At 43.1% G+C, this 16,371-nt stretch overlaps 1 protein-coding gene across 4 annotated transcripts in view; it reads left to right on the forward strand.

Moving 5' to 3' along the window:
- The first annotated feature begins 5,236 nt into the window (after positions 1-5,236).
- Positions 5,237-16,371, forward strand: part of Ntm (neurotrimin) — a 960,133-nt gene continuing 948,998 nt past the window's right edge. For all 4 annotated transcript variants that reach the window (XM_048796170.1, XM_048796171.1, XM_048796172.1 and 1 more), the window contains exon 1: positions 5,237-5,854. In XM_048796170.1, coding sequence (XP_048652127.1) covers positions 5,773-5,854 — 82 coding nt within the window. In that variant the 5' untranslated portion in view covers positions 5,237-5,772. The remainder of the gene's footprint in view (positions 5,855-16,371) is intronic.

Genomic DNA, 16,371 nt, shown 5'->3' on the forward strand with positions numbered 1-16,371 from the left:
CCTTCCCAGGGAGAGTCCTGCTAAAAAGCAGGAGACTGCCTCCTCCCTGCCATCGTGTTGCCCTCTCTGAATGACATGGCAAGTCAAAGCTGAACCCTGTTCAGCTCTCCATGTGCAGAGGGCAGGCCGGCTCCCTGCTTCCCTGGGGGCAGGGCTCGTCCAGGCCTCTGGGTATGTGAGATCACCCACTGCACAGAGCCTCTGCAGAGGCAGGCCACAGCAGGCAGACAGGGAGCGGAGCAGCGGCTTTTGTTAAGTCCTGAACATTATTTCAGCGCTGCTCTTTAGATTTAAGCTCCCGCAGTTCTTCCCATAATAGCTGAGAGAAATAAAAACACTGCCTTCCCCCTCCTCCTTGCCTCCCTCACGCACACCACACACACCCACCTCCTCCTCCACACTGTGGCATTATCCACGCAGTCCTCCGGGCCTGGCCCGCCACGCGCATGTGATTGTTCATCCCTTCTTCTCGGGCTGCAGGGATGCTGTCAGGGTTCAGCTGGGATTTGGACCGCCGGGCAGCCAGGTTCCACAGTGACCTTACTGGACTTATTGTCTGTCGTTGGCTAAGGTGACAGGTGTGCATGGGGCCAGTTTACAGAGAATCAATCCCTATTTGTACTAGCTCATCGCACACTGGGCAGAATCTTAAGCTACCCAATGATGAAAGGTTTATGAAATACAATCCTGGCTGCCCTCTGCTCAGAAGTTAAAGACCTCATCTGCTTCCCATTTCTTATTTCTTATGCCCTTTCCTTCTTCTTTATCTGCAAACACTGAAATCATTTCTATAGTAAAGTTTTCTTAACTTGAAGGCGTGTGGATGGCAAGAGAATGCCATTTGGCCTAGAATTCGAGGTCCCTTCCATGACGTTAATTCTTTTCTTAGGGCCGTTCATGGTCCCCTGCAAAATAGCTGACCCATGAACTGGGAAGTAAATGGTGCATAACACGAATCTGGTTAACCCAAGGGGCAATGTGAGTCTCACAGATCTGATGTGGAGATGTACTTGAGCCTTCTGAATCAGAAGGAAGGAGCACTGATTGTAGTGTAAGGAAGTGCAGTTTCAAAGTGTCCCATTCCAATCACGACTTCCCCAATCAGCATTTCATTGAGTCAGTCATTCCCTCACTTCTAGTCACGGGCCACCCCCAAGGAAGGACCAAGCTGCTCCCTGTGTGAACAGTTGCGGCAATAGACAGTCACATTTCAAAGCCTGATAGACACTGAGACTCAAATGGAAAATGGAAAGGAAGGAAGTGAACTCCACTGATGATTTCCTTTTCACTAGGTGAGGAACAGGCCAGTTTGGGAAAAAAAAAAAAAATTCTGTAAATAGCCAAGAATCAGCTTTGCAATCTGTGATTACAGCAAGGAGCTGCCCCAGGCCTGTTCTGGTGATGTTGAGCAAGGAGAAGAAGAGGATCCTTCTCTAGGAGGCTCCCTGCTTCCCTGTATGCTTTTGTGAAACAAGAAGGCTACTGGGAAATTTGACTCAATGTGGTAAGAGATACCGCTCTCTGGATACTTTAGCACTGAGCAGCATTCAGAGGCCAAATTGGACTTTTGTTCAGCAGTCCCCGAGGGAGTATTTTGCCTCAGTGGATGCACCATTCTGGAGCTCCTACCTCCAGAAAGCTAAGTGCCCAAGTACACAAGCTTCACTCAGTGACACATAGGAGGCCACATCAATTTGGTTAAAAATAATAAAATAAATGAAAATTTGTTGGTGGCTCTGATGCACGGTTATTGTCAGATGGGGGTGTGACTGCTATTCCCATTTCAGACATGGACTTGAGATGACACAAAGTAAGTCTCTTGACTTCTGGTGGGCAGAAGTGGGATTTGAACCCAGGGAGATGCAGCTCTAGTCCACTTGGCCAGATAAGAAGCCACACCATCAATAAATGGGCAAAGGAACTGTACAGACACTTCACAGAAGAAGAAATATGAATGGTCGACACATATATGAAAAAATGGTCAACATTAGAGAAATGAAAATTAAAACTACCCTGAGATTCTATCTCAGTTCAGTCAGAACAGCAATTACCAAGAATACGAGTAACAGTAAATGTTGGCAAGGATGTGGGGGAAAAGGTGCACTCATACATAGCTGGTGGGACTGCAAATAGGTGCAACCACTCTGGAAAGCAGTATGGAGATTTCTCAGAAAACTTGGAATGGAACCACTATTTGATCCAGGTATCCCACTCCTCAGCATTTACCTAAAAGACTTAAAACCAGTATACTATAGTAATGCAGCCACATCAATGTTCATAGCAGTTCAATTCACAATAGCTAAGCTATGGATCCAACCTAGACGACCTTCAATGGATGAATGGATAAAGAAAATGTGGGATATATACACAATGGAAAATTATTTAGCCATAAAAATAATGACTTTATGATTTTTTGACCATAAATGGATAAATCTAGACACCATTATACTAAGTCAAATAAGTCACCCCCGCAAAAAACAAACAAAAAAAAGGTAGAATGTTCTCTCTGATATGGGGATGCTAATATACTTTGGGTGGGGGCAGAATAGAAGTTAATTGGATTAGACAAAGGGGAATGAAGGAAAGGGTGGGGAAATGGGAATAGGGAAGACAGTAGAATGAATCGGACATAATTTCCTATATTCACATATGAATACACAACCAGTGTAACTCCACATCATGTTCAACCACAAGAATGAAATCCAGCTTATTTTATATTTTATTTTATAAAATAAGTTATACTCTCTTTAAATATAGTATGTCAAAATACACTCTATATATTAGTATGTCAAAATACACTCTACTGTCATATATATTTAAAAAGAACAACAACAACAAAAAAAAGAGAAGCCACCCCAGTGACAACCAGCATCTCCTCAGGATGCCTGTCCTGTGTCAGCAGGGCAATGTTGTCTGTGTGCGGAAAGTATCTACTAGGGTCAGGTATCGTTGTATGTTTTATTTCATTTTGATTTTTAAAAATTTTATTGCAACACAGCAGGTTTAGATGGAAGAGCTCAGGCAGGTCTCTAGGTCTACAAATTTACCTGGTGTGTTTCCAACCCTAAGTTTTAAGTTACTGATTCCTCTGGCTGCCATATTCTTCCCTGTGCCTTGGATCTAATACCTTCTCCCTCCCTCTCAAAGCCTATCATGACTCCCACCATCTCCACAGAACTTTAGACAACTGCCATGGAAAATGGTCATCTATTAGATGCTGTCTGATAAAATTAGCTATATGTACAAAGCATTTGAAACTCCATTAAAATACTAAGAGCAATTTACGGGGTTTTGCATATTTTTTCTGTATCAATAAACGTGTTGTTTCATACTATGTATTAATTTGTAATCTCTCATCTCATAAAAATAGCAAAAAAGATTGTGTGTAAGAATATTGGATAGATATTTGAGTCCCTTCATAGCATAGCAATTAGCTTAGGATATTATTTTTGAGGATTATTTGAGAGACAACTACTTAGACTCTAATCCTGACTGCGTTCCTTAAGACTTAGGTAGCAGTGCACAATTTTTTCCCTGAGCCTCAACATCCTCATCTACGCAAGGGGCGTGATGATAGTTCCACTTCCCAGGTTGTAGGGATTTGGTGAGAAAAATGCACTAACCACAGTCATGACTGACATACAGCAAACGGTCAATAAAAATTGGCTGTGATGAAAATTCCTATTGTTGTCACACATATGGGAGCTTAATAAAAATTGATAACTGTATGGATTTATTGTGGGACCCTGACAGATGTTCGTGTCCCTTCCTCTTCCAGGTCGGGACTCTAGACTTATCAATGAGCTGTGGTCTTTATCTTCAGTCTGGAGAGAAGTGAGATAGTGGTAAAGGGAAGCCTCTCTCCCCTCCGTACTGCCCTGTTATCATCTGCTGTCACAGTCTTTCCAAAGCATTTAATTACACATGTCACTGTGCCGAGCACTGTACAAAACGACTCATCTGCAGATAAGGTTCTTGTCCATTGGGAGCTTACAATATCAAGGGCATTTTGATAGACATATGAATTAGAACTTAATGGCAAAAAAAGAAATATCAAACAACATAAAACATCTTTAAAATTGAAAGAGTTCTTAGAAATTATTCCATTTCTTTAATGTTACAGACAAGAGGCCAGTGTTCACAGAGGTAAAATGACCTGACCTGTGTATGGGAGAAGGACTGGAGCCCAGGTCTCCAGGTTCCAGGGCAGCTCCCAATCAGGTATGCTGGGCTGCACAGCTCAGGAGGGCTGTCTAGATTCACTTGCAACCCAAGATGGACAGTCTCTAGGACTTGTGCCCACGAATATACACAGACAAGTGCTCCATTTATGCAATTTATACTATATATATATATATATATATATATATATATATATATATATATAAGATTTTTTGGATTAAAAAGAAAGAATAGTAAATAGCTGCATATGGGTATTGAAGAATATTTCAAAACTGTGTGCTGAATAGAGTCAGGGTATGAATTTGTCAGAATCATTTAGGGAAGGTTCTGTGAGGGGCCAAGTTTTCCAGAATTTTTGTTCACATCATACAACTTGCTTCCCATAAGAGGAAGCCAAAAATGAGGACCATCAGCTTCCCAGGACTTAGAATTCTATCTCTTAAGAAGTCATTGAATCCATTCAATTACTTCTGGCTGATTTTTATTCTTACCTATCACCAAGGAGATGAATGTCTATAACTCTCTGAGGACATTTAATAACTGCATACAAAGTCTATACTTAGACAGTTCTTCAGCTCAACTAACTTAAATCTGTCTTGCTGCACATCAAGCCACACATACTTATTTTATTCTTTTTAGTGCATGTAGATTTATTTCTCCTTGGAAGACATTTCTCTATATTCAGACTGAAGACCTTCTCAAATCCCCTGTACTTAATCTCTTTTCATGGTATTAAGTGTACATGGATGACTTAGGAAATAAAGAAAGCAAATGAAAAATAGGAGTGATATAGGTACTCTGAAACAGGAGTGACAGGAGGAGAAAATAGAAAGTTATTTATTATTTTCAAAGCAACTAAATGGAAAGGTTGATGAGAGGGAGAGAAAAAAAAATCTGTCACTGAATGATATTTCCATTGGAGAGGAAAATAGGAACCAACAAATGAAATTTGACTCATCCTTGTAAGTTTCACTGAGCATGAAAATATCCCTTTAAAATTTCCCGCAAGCCGTTGCTGGCTATGGGATTTTTCCAGTGCAAGAGGAAGCTGAGTTCAGGAGGCCAGGGAATGCCAGGGGGAAAGGGATTTTCTGATGCTGGGGGCTCTGAGACTGTCAAGTTTAAAAAATGAAAGTAATATAAAAGAGGCAAAGTGGCATTTATCATTCCATCTCTCCAGGCTCCTGTCTCTTTAATCAGCTAGCCTGATTTGCCCAGTAAATGATTCCTGAGTGTGTGTGTGTGTGTGTGTGTGTGTGTGTGTGTGCCCGCGCGCGTGTGTTGTAGCTCTGTCAATCCTTGGATTAGAACCAATGACTGCTGCTTGTAGGAGGGCTGTCCAGGGCCAGATTGTACAATGGGCCTCAGTGCCAGAGTATGAGTGGAGATAATTACGGAGAAGTCACACTCTCTCGCACCCTCCGCTTCCTTTTTGTGTCCTTCAGCAAAACAGTGGATTTAAATCTCCTCCTAGGAGCTTGAGAGCAACGCAATCTATCAGGGGGAAAAAAAAAGAAAAAGAAAGAAAGAAAGAAAGAAAAAAAACCCGAACCTGACAAAAAAGAAGAAAAAGAAGAGGAAAAAAAAATCATGAAAACCATCCAGGCAAAAATGCACAATTCTATCTCTTGGGCAATCTTCACGGGGCTGGCTGCTCTGTGTCTCTTCCAAGGTAAGAGCTTGCTATTGATTTGCCTACGGTAGACCCAGGGATTGTACAGTGTGCTTAATATGATTCGCAGACTCCCGGAGTCGGTTCTGCTGCGCGGTTTGCAGGTGGAGGAGAGAGCGTTGAAACAGCATGGCTGGGACTTCATTCTCCCGACCAGGCTGCGAGAATATTGATTCGATTCTGGCTGCTACCGGAATGGGAGAATGTATATGCATAAGTAAAAATGTGTCTGCTCCTCCTGTCAGGTCCGCGGTTAATGTGCTGGGCTCCTTGGCTTCGTGCACATTCTTGCACACATACACAAGAGAGCCCACATGTAAGCAGGGGAACGCTACGGATGGGGAGGATGGTGGGGTTGCTGATGTGCTGCTTATGTGACTGGGAAGAAATCACAGGAGGAAACTTTAAATATCGGCCAGTGAACTTGCAGAGCTTTTAAAAAGAGCAAATGGGGGGGAAAAAAAACGCAGGCTAGAAATAATCGGGTGCCTCCTGAAAGGTGCTGGTCAGTGATCTGGCTCCGAGGGATGAATCAATTTGCAGCAGTGGTTGAACAACTGTGTTAGTTTAGAATGTGTTTGGGGGTGTGTTTGTGGTGGGGGCCTGGGTGGAGGTGGGGGTTGTGGATAACAGAACAGATAAAAAGGAGTGAAAGCAGAGGGCTCTGAAATTCAGGAAAGCTTTTTTTAAGTTGAAAGGAGAGAGGCAATCAGAGCCGAATGCTAATTTTCTGTTTATTTATTGGCTGGTAAGCTAAGCCAGGGGCTGCAGTTGAGAGCCAGTCTTGCTCTCTTGCGGTGTGCGCTTTGATGTTTGCTGTGCTGGGTGCAGGTGCATTTGGAATCTGCCTCCACCTTGAGTCCGTTTGCTGCACTGTGGAGCCCCCACCCCCTGCCCCAGCCCTCTCACTTATTCCAGCAGCAGAATGAGCTGCTCACCTGCTTGTTCCCACCCACCCTGTCCTTTGGGGGCTCTAGTTTCGTTCTTTCACATTAAACACACTTAAACTCGTAGGGTTGACACAGGTAGAGAAACTTTCCCTGGGTGGTCCAGCAGGGATCTCCAGGAGGGCCCACCCAAGGGAAGTCGGGGAGCTGCTGTCCTATGCAGTTGTATTCCCAGAGGAAAGTTCAGTTGGGCAAAGTAAAAAAAAGAATGGGAGTCCCGCAGCTTCGTTCTCCTCTCACTGCAATGTAGTGGTCTGGTGATTTTGTTCAGTCCTGTGCTCTAGTCCTGCTGATCTCTGTCTGAGGTCAGGCTTTGGGGATGGCCAATGTCCCTTGCAGATCCTCACAAGGTGGGCACATGGATCACCGCTGGAAAGAATCAAATGTGTGTGCACCCTTGGCTGGTGCTCCAGAAGGAAGGTGGAGGGATGGGGAGATGGAAGGGATCAGTGTCGAATGACAAGGAGGTCCAGGGTGGTGGACTTTGCAGAGATATCCATGACATTGCGTCTTGTGCCCAACCCCAGGGGCCTTGGATGGCAGTCCTCTCCCCTGGGGTATTGGTGTGTGAAAGAGTGAAGGGACTGAAGTTAAATGCATCCTTGGTTGACTCCTCTTACATAATGTGGAGCAGAAGCAGTATGCGCATGCATCGTGTGTGTGTGTGTGTGTGTGTGTGTGTGTGTGTGTGTGTGTGTTGCACGCACACGCGCGTGCCCCTGGGTACGCAGGGAGACCTGAGTCCTAAACTGGTAGTGGAGAAACTGAATTCACAACCATGCACCTTTAGGGAAACTGCTTCTTGCATCCTGACAACAGAAATGCAAACTAACTAGGCAAGGTATGGAGCGAGGAGTCCAGGGAGAGGAAAGGTCCCAAGCCCTCAGTCATCTCCATCTGTCTCGAGATCTGTGTCTCTTCTATCTGAACTTCAACCTGGAGACAAGGGCCAAAATTCCACTGTCAACAGCCCCACTGGCTGCATGCCAGGAGCCCCAGGGCCATACTGAATTTACATATAAATTAGCATACGTGATTTTTTTTTTCATCAGAATTAAATGCAGGGAAGCATAATATTTGCTCATACTTTGAATCGTCCCTGAATAGATGAGTAGAAAGTAGTGGTACAAATTTCTCCAGGGAGAAATCTGATTTTATGGCCTCATTGCTGTCTTGGAATGGGGGTAGTGGTGACCAGGATTATCTCAGACCTGGTTACATTCCACCAAATCCTGAATTTCCTAGGGACAGTGATGGTTTTATTTTTGCTAGCCACATTCAGTCAACTCTGAATAGGTTTCAATGTGTCATAATAGAACAAGGCTGCCCAATTTTAAGGCAGAATGACCCCCAAAGAACTCCCATTCCATATGCCAGGCGGATGTGGCAGAGGTGATATCTGTTTTCTCTTTCAGGGGAAGGAAGCTGGAGTCTGCCAGCTATCTCTTATCAAACTTACAGAATTACTGAGGCAGCCCAGGTCTTGCCTGCAATAATCCACCCCTATTGCACTGACCCAGAGGGACTAGTTAGAATGCAGTACACATTCCAAGGCAATTTTTTCTTCTCTGTTTTTGTTTTAAACTGGCTCTTCCTGAGGCGGCTACTTCCAGTGTTTCCTGCCTCTTGAAAAGGTGTGTGGTTCTGGTGGCAGGTGATGGACCCCTTCCTGACCTGTGACTCCCCACAACCCAACCAGCAACCATGATCCAGCTTAAAGAAAAGCAGGAGGGAATTTCCAAGGAATCAGCGTGCTGATTAGTGTGGGCAGCTGGGAGGGGGTGATTGGCTCCCTGGGGCACTGGCCCTGAGATTCACCAGGGTTGATTAACTAGAGGCACCTCTTTCCTGGGAACAGGAGCAGAGAAGCTGGATCAGGCGCTATCCTTTTCAGCACACCGCCCACCTTCTGTCACGAGAGGCTCTGAAAAGAATGGCTGGGTGTGCTGCAGATTTCTCTTTCTAGAAACCCGACCATTTCTCCTTCGAAGGATCATTGTTCCTTTGAACACCTGCTGATTAGTTTGGTTAGATTCTTCTCATACCTTTCTAATTTTCTTTCCTCCCCTCACATTCCGTTATCAACTTGGCTGTTCACTAGAAACACAGACAGGGCAGATTGGAAGGGAGAGGAGGCTTGGCCCAGTTCATACTGTCCTTTGCTTGGTGTTGAGGTCATAGGCACCATTCACTGAGGCAGACCAGCCAACTTCCTGCCACTCATGGTAAACATGTGAGTGCCTGCAGCAGCCAGAGCCACGCAATGCTTCTGAGATAAGAGGGTTGCAGAGGAGCCCATAACAGCATTCAATGGTAACACAGAATCATCAGTGGTGATGAGACCCTGGGTCCGATGCAGGCATGTGGTCCCTGACAACCATGCTTGAAGCTTCCAGCTCTAGGGTGGTGATAAACAGGGTATGCCGAGCACTACAAATGTAGATTCCCCCTACTTTCTGTTGGGGTATGGTCCTACCAACAGCACTGGTCCTCTGAGCATTTGCTGAGCAGTGCCAGCTACGGTCTTGCTACATGACGATAATTCTTGGAATTGTCTTTAGTTACCAGGCATCCCAGGTTTAGTTTATTTGCCAGGTGCATACCTGCTCCTGGTGCTGATCCTTCCTTTTTTGGTTATTTAAAGCCAAGTATAAGTATAAGAACCCCTTTATATCTGTGATAATGTATAGTCCCTGACTTCTGTTCTTTCTTAGTAAGCTTCTCCTACAGCACTTGTATTAATTAAGGGGTCCTGAACAATGACTTTAGAATGTGTCTCTGGATTCCCTGCAGAGGTGCTCCAGTCTGGATTGCCTTCTAGCAATTCCCTGGGGATCTCTTCTCTGCATGCTTTCATTCTGGCAGAGTTGAGACACAGGGACCAAAGCTGGTTCTGGCTGTGCATCTTGGATAGGTTGGTGTTGGCTTTAGCCACAATAATACCCTGGGATGAAGTGAAATCTCCGATAACCTAAGGAGTGGCTGAATTTGTGAATCAATATGGGATATGTGATCCTGCCATATGCAAGAAACACATCCCTTCTCTTTTTCTATGGTCATGGTGTCCACTCATGGTGATATTTGACTCTTTTCTGAGTTTTCTTTGTTTTTTTCTTTTCTTTTTCTTCTTTTAGCTCATCCCTGTTTCTGCCTACAACTTAGAATGAGAAAGTTTTTTTTTTTTCTTTATATCTAGCCTCAGCAGAGGTCCTACACACTCTTTAAACACCCCATGCACATGGCCTCCAGGTGTCAAGCCAATTCTAGTGGCCTGAGCGCAGCTCAGTGGGGAACATGTGCATATCTGAGCTCAAACTTTCCTGTGTCTTCTATAGGGAAAAATCTTTCCCTCTGTGAGCCTCTCTCCCCACCTGCCCGCCAGGCCGGGGAGCGACTCCCCTGGGTGTTGTAAGGACTCATTAATGCTTGTAACACTCCAAACATGTGGTGCTAAGTGGAACTCCATGCTGAGCCCGGTTGTATTTATGCGGTTTACTTCCTTTCTGCTCTATTGGCTCGTTACATGTTTACTTTATGTCTATAGTCATTTGAAATTCAATAAAAACAAATTAAACATAAAAAGTGAAAATATGCAAGCATACAGGTTGGGAAGGGTGTCATCCTAGTGGTTATCTCCAGACCGTCCTTCTCCCTGGTAGCAGATGCTCCATTCCATTGGAGGGAGCACTGGGGAGGGGCCAGGAGCCTTAGAGGAAGCTGGCAGGGAGAATCCCCCACCCCATCCACTTGGAAAGCAGGTTCCAGATGGGGGTGCAGTGCCAGCAGTGTGAATGACAGAAAGGAGGACCCTTGGGAAGGATGGGAGCCAGAGATAGGAGCTTCCATGGTGGGCGTGGGGGGAAATCCCTGCTTTAATCTGGATTAGCAAAGGAGAGAAGAAGAAAGCTCTTTCTGTTTTGCCTACGATTTTGGCTAGTCACCTCTGAGAGTTTATATTGTCTTTTATGTATTTATTTATTCATGTTATCTTCCAAATTAAGCCTGTTCTCATTATCCCTGCTTAAACTTAAAGGTATGAGAGTGCACCCGCTTTCCCTCTCTTTCTCTCCCCCCACCCCACTCTGCTCTCTGCCCCCCTCTCAGTTCTGTCCATTTCTCTTTTTTTCTATTTACCTTTTTTCTTCCTTCCTTTCATTTTCCCTTCTCTTCTTCTATGGGAAAAATAATTGATCAGTTGACAGATCTAGGTCAAGCTGGCAGGGGTTGCTCTGCCTCACGCAGGCTTGCCTAGAAGGAGGGGAAGGTCTGTCTTCCCAGTTCACATGGAGCCCTGATGACAGGTGGAACGGGAGGGAGGGAGAACCAACAGACCCTGAGTGAGTTTAGTTGTCCCCAGTAAAGGTGTCTGGGATCCTATTGATTACTGAGTCTTCAGTTATTTGGTCTCCCTGACACTCTAATTTTCCATATCCAGTTTATCTCTGCCTCTTTTCTGCATTTCCCCCCTCAGCTTCTATACTCTGCTTGTTTCCGTTTTTCTTAATTCTTTCTACTTTCCTCTCCTTTACTCCTCCATTCAGAATCATGACAGGAGATCACAGAATCTCTCCCACTTAAGTCATATTAGAGAAATGGCCTTTTGTTTATTTGCAAGAGGAAAAACAGAAACTCTGCCAGAAGAGCTCTGTAAGTCATTTGCAAACTGCAAAACAAACCGACAAAGATTCACATTTTCATTGCCCAGAAGAGAGTATTTCAAGAAAGACTGTCAAGCTAGGAAATCAAATATTGGAAAACACATTCTTCAGTTGTGTTACTGAGGACATCTTGGGTTTCTAAATTTATTTATTTATTTATTTATTTTTGGTGGGTTTTTTGTTTTGTTTTGTTTTGTTTTTGCCTCTGTGAGAGTATTGGCCTTTGCAGTAATAAAAAAAAAATAAAAAAAAAATAAAAACTGATCAAAAGACTGACTGCTTTTGGCTTATCTTACTCTTTCAAATTCACTTTCTAGTGATGCTTCCTTTGCTCATCTTGGAGGTATCACCAAACTCTAACCCCAATTCCAAAATCTATCTAGTGGCTTCTTTGTGTGCTGGTTCAATCACCAGCAAGTGTTTATTGAAGCCTACTGTGTTCCATGCATTCTTTTAGCCACAGGAAGTACAACAGGGAGCAAAAACAACTGAAGGATGAGACCAAAGGCCTGGTATGATCTCCTAAATTTGGCTTGGCTTGAATTACCAATAGGAGTGCCAGAAGCAATGTAAAGACGCTTGGCACAGCCTCTGGTTCCTTGTGGAAATAATGACTGGATGGCTAGAATATCAGCAGCCCTCCATCCTTATTTTGAGATGGGAGCATGGGGGGAGGGGAGAGCATTCATGCCCTGGCTCAGTATGGTAGCAGGTCAGAGGCACTGCCTTTGCTGACTTCCCCCACCCCAGGCTGAGGAGAAGCTCCTGGAAGTCCCATGTGCCTTCAGTTGTTTGCTGAATGGTGAAAGCTGGTAAGAGTAAAGTGGCCTTTTAACAGTTGTCTTATGTCACTGAGTGCTTGGTTGATTCTTAATACCACTGCCACCCAGCCCAGCCTAACCACTTCCTTTATGTCCCACCTTCTGAAAAGCATAAGAATCCAAAAACAGTAAAGGGAGAAAACTCCAGAAAAAAATCCAGGGAAAAATTTGTTTCAGGCAGCTGGTCTGGGTAAGGTGAATGTTGTCCATTTGACCTCTATGTGGGATTCATATTTACTTCCTTTTTGGGAATGGATTTACCCTGCTACCTAATGTAGGGTTCCTAGAAAAATACAAATGCATTATTAACTGAAGAAAGTTAATTATTCTTTTCCAATGCTCTCTGATATTTGGGCCATCACCTTGCATAAATGTTCTTCTGTACATCCATCTCCTTTTGATCTGCCAACTTGTGTTTTCAGTTGAAAGTACCCAGAGGAACAAAAGCTAGTCTTATTCTCACACTGTACACTAGGGCCAACCCAAGTGCTTTAGGAGGGCTGCTTCTATCTGCATTTCCATCTAGTGGAGGTGATTATTTTTAGCTTTCCTTGTGTACAAGCACAGGTAATTTCCTTTTTCATGGATTCGTGATTCTTCCAAGTCCAGCAGCTTAGAGCAATACTACATCTCCCGACCCTATCTCAGAAGTCAGAAAGATCCTCAGTAGATAGGGGTGATCTAGGTTTATTTCCTATACTTCCCATCTTTTTTTTTTTTACTTGAACTTTATTTATTTATTATGCATTTGTTTACTTTGCAGTAGTAGAAATGGAACCCAGGACCTCACACATACTAGACAACCGTTCTGCAACTGAGCTACATTCCCAGCTCCCCCTCCATAAAAAAAAAAAAAAAAAACACAATAATAGTTAACTAGTATTTGACACAAGCATTTGAAAGGTCTGTACTACTTTGGGTATCATGATGTTGAGGATGAGGAAACAGAGATGCAATGAGGTTAATTGATTTTTTTTTTTTTTTTTTTTTACAAATAGCAAGTGGAGGCATCAGGTATAGAATCCATTTAGACAAACTCCAGAGGCCATGCTTTGAGTCAGTTGTTTATAAACTTGCTGTTGCATAGAATCATCTGGGGAGCTTTATAAAAATACTAATGTCCAGACCCAATCACAGACCAATTAGGTCAGAATTTCTTTGTAATGAGTGTCTGCACTGATGTTTTTAAGATCCTCTTCAAGAGGTTCTAATCTGCATCCAGATTAGAAACCATACTTCTAAAGCCATCTGAAAACATTCTGCAACCTTGGGTATGATATATCCCCTAGATTGGCCTCAGTTTTTCCATGCTAAAATGAAACAGTCGGACTAAAAGACTTTGAAGTTTCATTCCAAGTTCTACATTTGGCAATTCTGCAAATAGTCTTTTTGAGTGTAGTTATTGATAGGTAGTGGTGCTTGAAGAAAACAGAACTAGTTTCTGCCTGCAGGAAGCTAAGAATATAAACACAGTCACAGATGGATGAACAGAGTCAGAATGTGGAAGTGGTGTATGAGCGCTCAAATACCACATACCATATCATCCATGCAATACTGTCCATCCATATTTGCATGCGTTTATTTATCTTAGGCTGAAAGCATGCTGAGGGCATAAGCAAAGTATTAGCTATTCCCAGCACTCAAGTAGGGGGAAAAAGAAATGATAATGACTCTTAATTGATCCATCTCTAAGGCTTCCTATAAGAAAAATTCAGGAGGCCTTTGAGTGAAGGTCAAGGATGAATGTGTTTAACCAAGATTTAGAGAGTGCTGAATAATGGTAAACCTTAGAAGAAAACCATCCTTAAGGTTTCTTCCCAGCTTCACCTGCCTTTGCCCAGGAATCCTGATGTATCCACTCCACGGGTCTCCTTCTCATGGGCAATAAAAACTCACACCTAGACCTCAAGGGCAATTTTGTAGCTTTATGTGTTAAACAGAAATGATCATGCTGGCTTTGCTCCCCAAGCCAGGTCAACTCCTGTGTAGAAAAGTTGCTTATTTTTTTTGATAGAATCAATAGATCAGGCACTGGGGGAACAACTTCCATGAAGATTTGTGACAATTTTAGTCATTGGGTAACCCGCACAAGCACCTGGCTCCCCACAGTCCTCACAAGCATCAGGCTCCCCAGAGTTCTTACCCTGCAGTGTCACACCATCCTAGAGTCATAACAACTCAGGCTCAGAGGGGCCTTCAGGATTATTTATTTTGACCCCTGTCTTTGAACTCTGATCCCTTTACAATGTACTTGCAGTGCTGTCTTCAATAATGGGGAACATGCATTTCTCCAGATAGTTCACTATCTGGTTGAATTCAAGAAGATGGTTGAATTTCAAGAAGATGGGAAGAACAAGAAGGACACAAGGAAGCAGAAATTCTGCCTTCCTTTAGATTCCAGCCATTTCCTTTGGTTTTGGAGAGTCATAATATAGTGGTTTCAGGGCCAGATTATTTGGGTCTGGCTCAACCACTTCCTAGTTTGAGACATATGGCAATTGACTAAACCTCTGTGTGACTCAGTTTCCTTTTCAGTAAAATGGAAAAGTATATAGGACTCACTTGTTACGGATATTGTAAGGGTTAAATAAGTTAATGCAGTTAAAGAGTTTTGATACTTCCTAGAGCATAGTCATACTCAGTAATTATTACCTAATAGTATTATTATTACCACTAATTCTACTACCCACAGAGCAGGTCTAATTTTTCTGCAATATGACTATTTTTTTAATATTTGATAGCATGATTCCTTCTCCATCTCCTCCAAATCTCTACTAGGTTAAATATTTGAAGATTTCCCTCTGATTTTTCTATATAATCATCCATAGAAAATGTACAAATTGCTTTCCTCTGAAGTTATTCTGTATATACTGTATTCTTGAAGTACTCTTCTCCCTATATGTTCTGAGTAGTTTACTACATTGCAGGACATGGCCTCTACCTTTCCCAAATCCATGCATAATGAAGTCTCAGCTATTTGACAAGGCGTGAGGTATCCTAAGGCTCTGGCCTCAGTTTGCCTGTCTCTCCTGTGCACGCCCAGCTCCACAGACTCCTTGGTTGTGGCTGAGGTTCCCTCCTTAGAGCATAGGTGACACTGTCCTCTGCTTATGTTCAGGCACCACCTTGTCCTGGTCTACTTGTGTAATACAAAATAAGTCTCAGCATTCCTGATAGCCCCTCTTTCCTTCCTGTATGCTTCTATTGCCCTTGTACTTCAACAGCATTTAATGTAGTTACCTGTTCACACATCTATCTCCCCTCATTAAGCTATAAGCTTTAGAAGATCAGGGGCTGACTTATTTATCTTTATATTCCTAGCAGACTTAACACAGCAGCTAGGGAAAAAGTGACACTCTTTATGGACAGAAGGAAAAGGGCGAGGGAGAGAAAGAGAAGAAGGCCAGAGATAGCGTTGAGTATTTCAGTGGCCATGTAACTCAGTAAACTTATGGTGAGGTGTTATTGAATCCTTCCTTGTCCTTTGTCTGTGTCATCTTACCATACGTGCAAGAGCCTGACCTCAAAATTTACCCTTTCCAAAGTCATCTTGTTATATTTAACTCATCTTTTTCCTGAGAAGATTTTTTGTTTTTTGGACCATGAATCTGTTATCTCATACATTAGTAATCCTTCCTGGCCATAATCAATAATAAACAATATGTTACAGGCAACTAGGTATTTGTACTTGTGGAGTTCAATGTTTTAGGCTAAACTTATCAAAGAGCAGAAAATAGTCCCTCTAATAATGAGTAGATCAGGTGGGTGAGGAGGAGGGACGCCTGAATCTATGTTCTACAGCTGGTGAGTGTTGCCATCAGAAAGCAACTAGAACAAGGAAACTCTGAATCTCAAAGGAAAGTGCCTGGATAGATATTTTTTTAAAAATTCAAATCAAGTGTTTTCTGTTTCTTCAAATCTACTCTCTCTTTGCTCACAAAGCTTTCCACTGGGGCATCTGACTTTTCACCTACAGAGATGAAACTTGGCCTAGGTATGGGAAAGATTGATTGACAGCTTTTTCCTTATTGCAATTAGTGATGCATGAGCCTCTGTAGTTTGATGGACCATTTTTCTAGTTCTGAAAAGAA

The sequence above is a fragment of the Marmota marmota genome, unplaced genomic scaffold (genome assembly GCF_001458135.2).
Source record: "Marmota marmota marmota unplaced genomic scaffold, marMar, whole genome shotgun sequence".
Classification (NCBI taxonomy): Eukaryota; Metazoa; Chordata; class Mammalia; order Rodentia; family Sciuridae; genus Marmota; species Marmota marmota.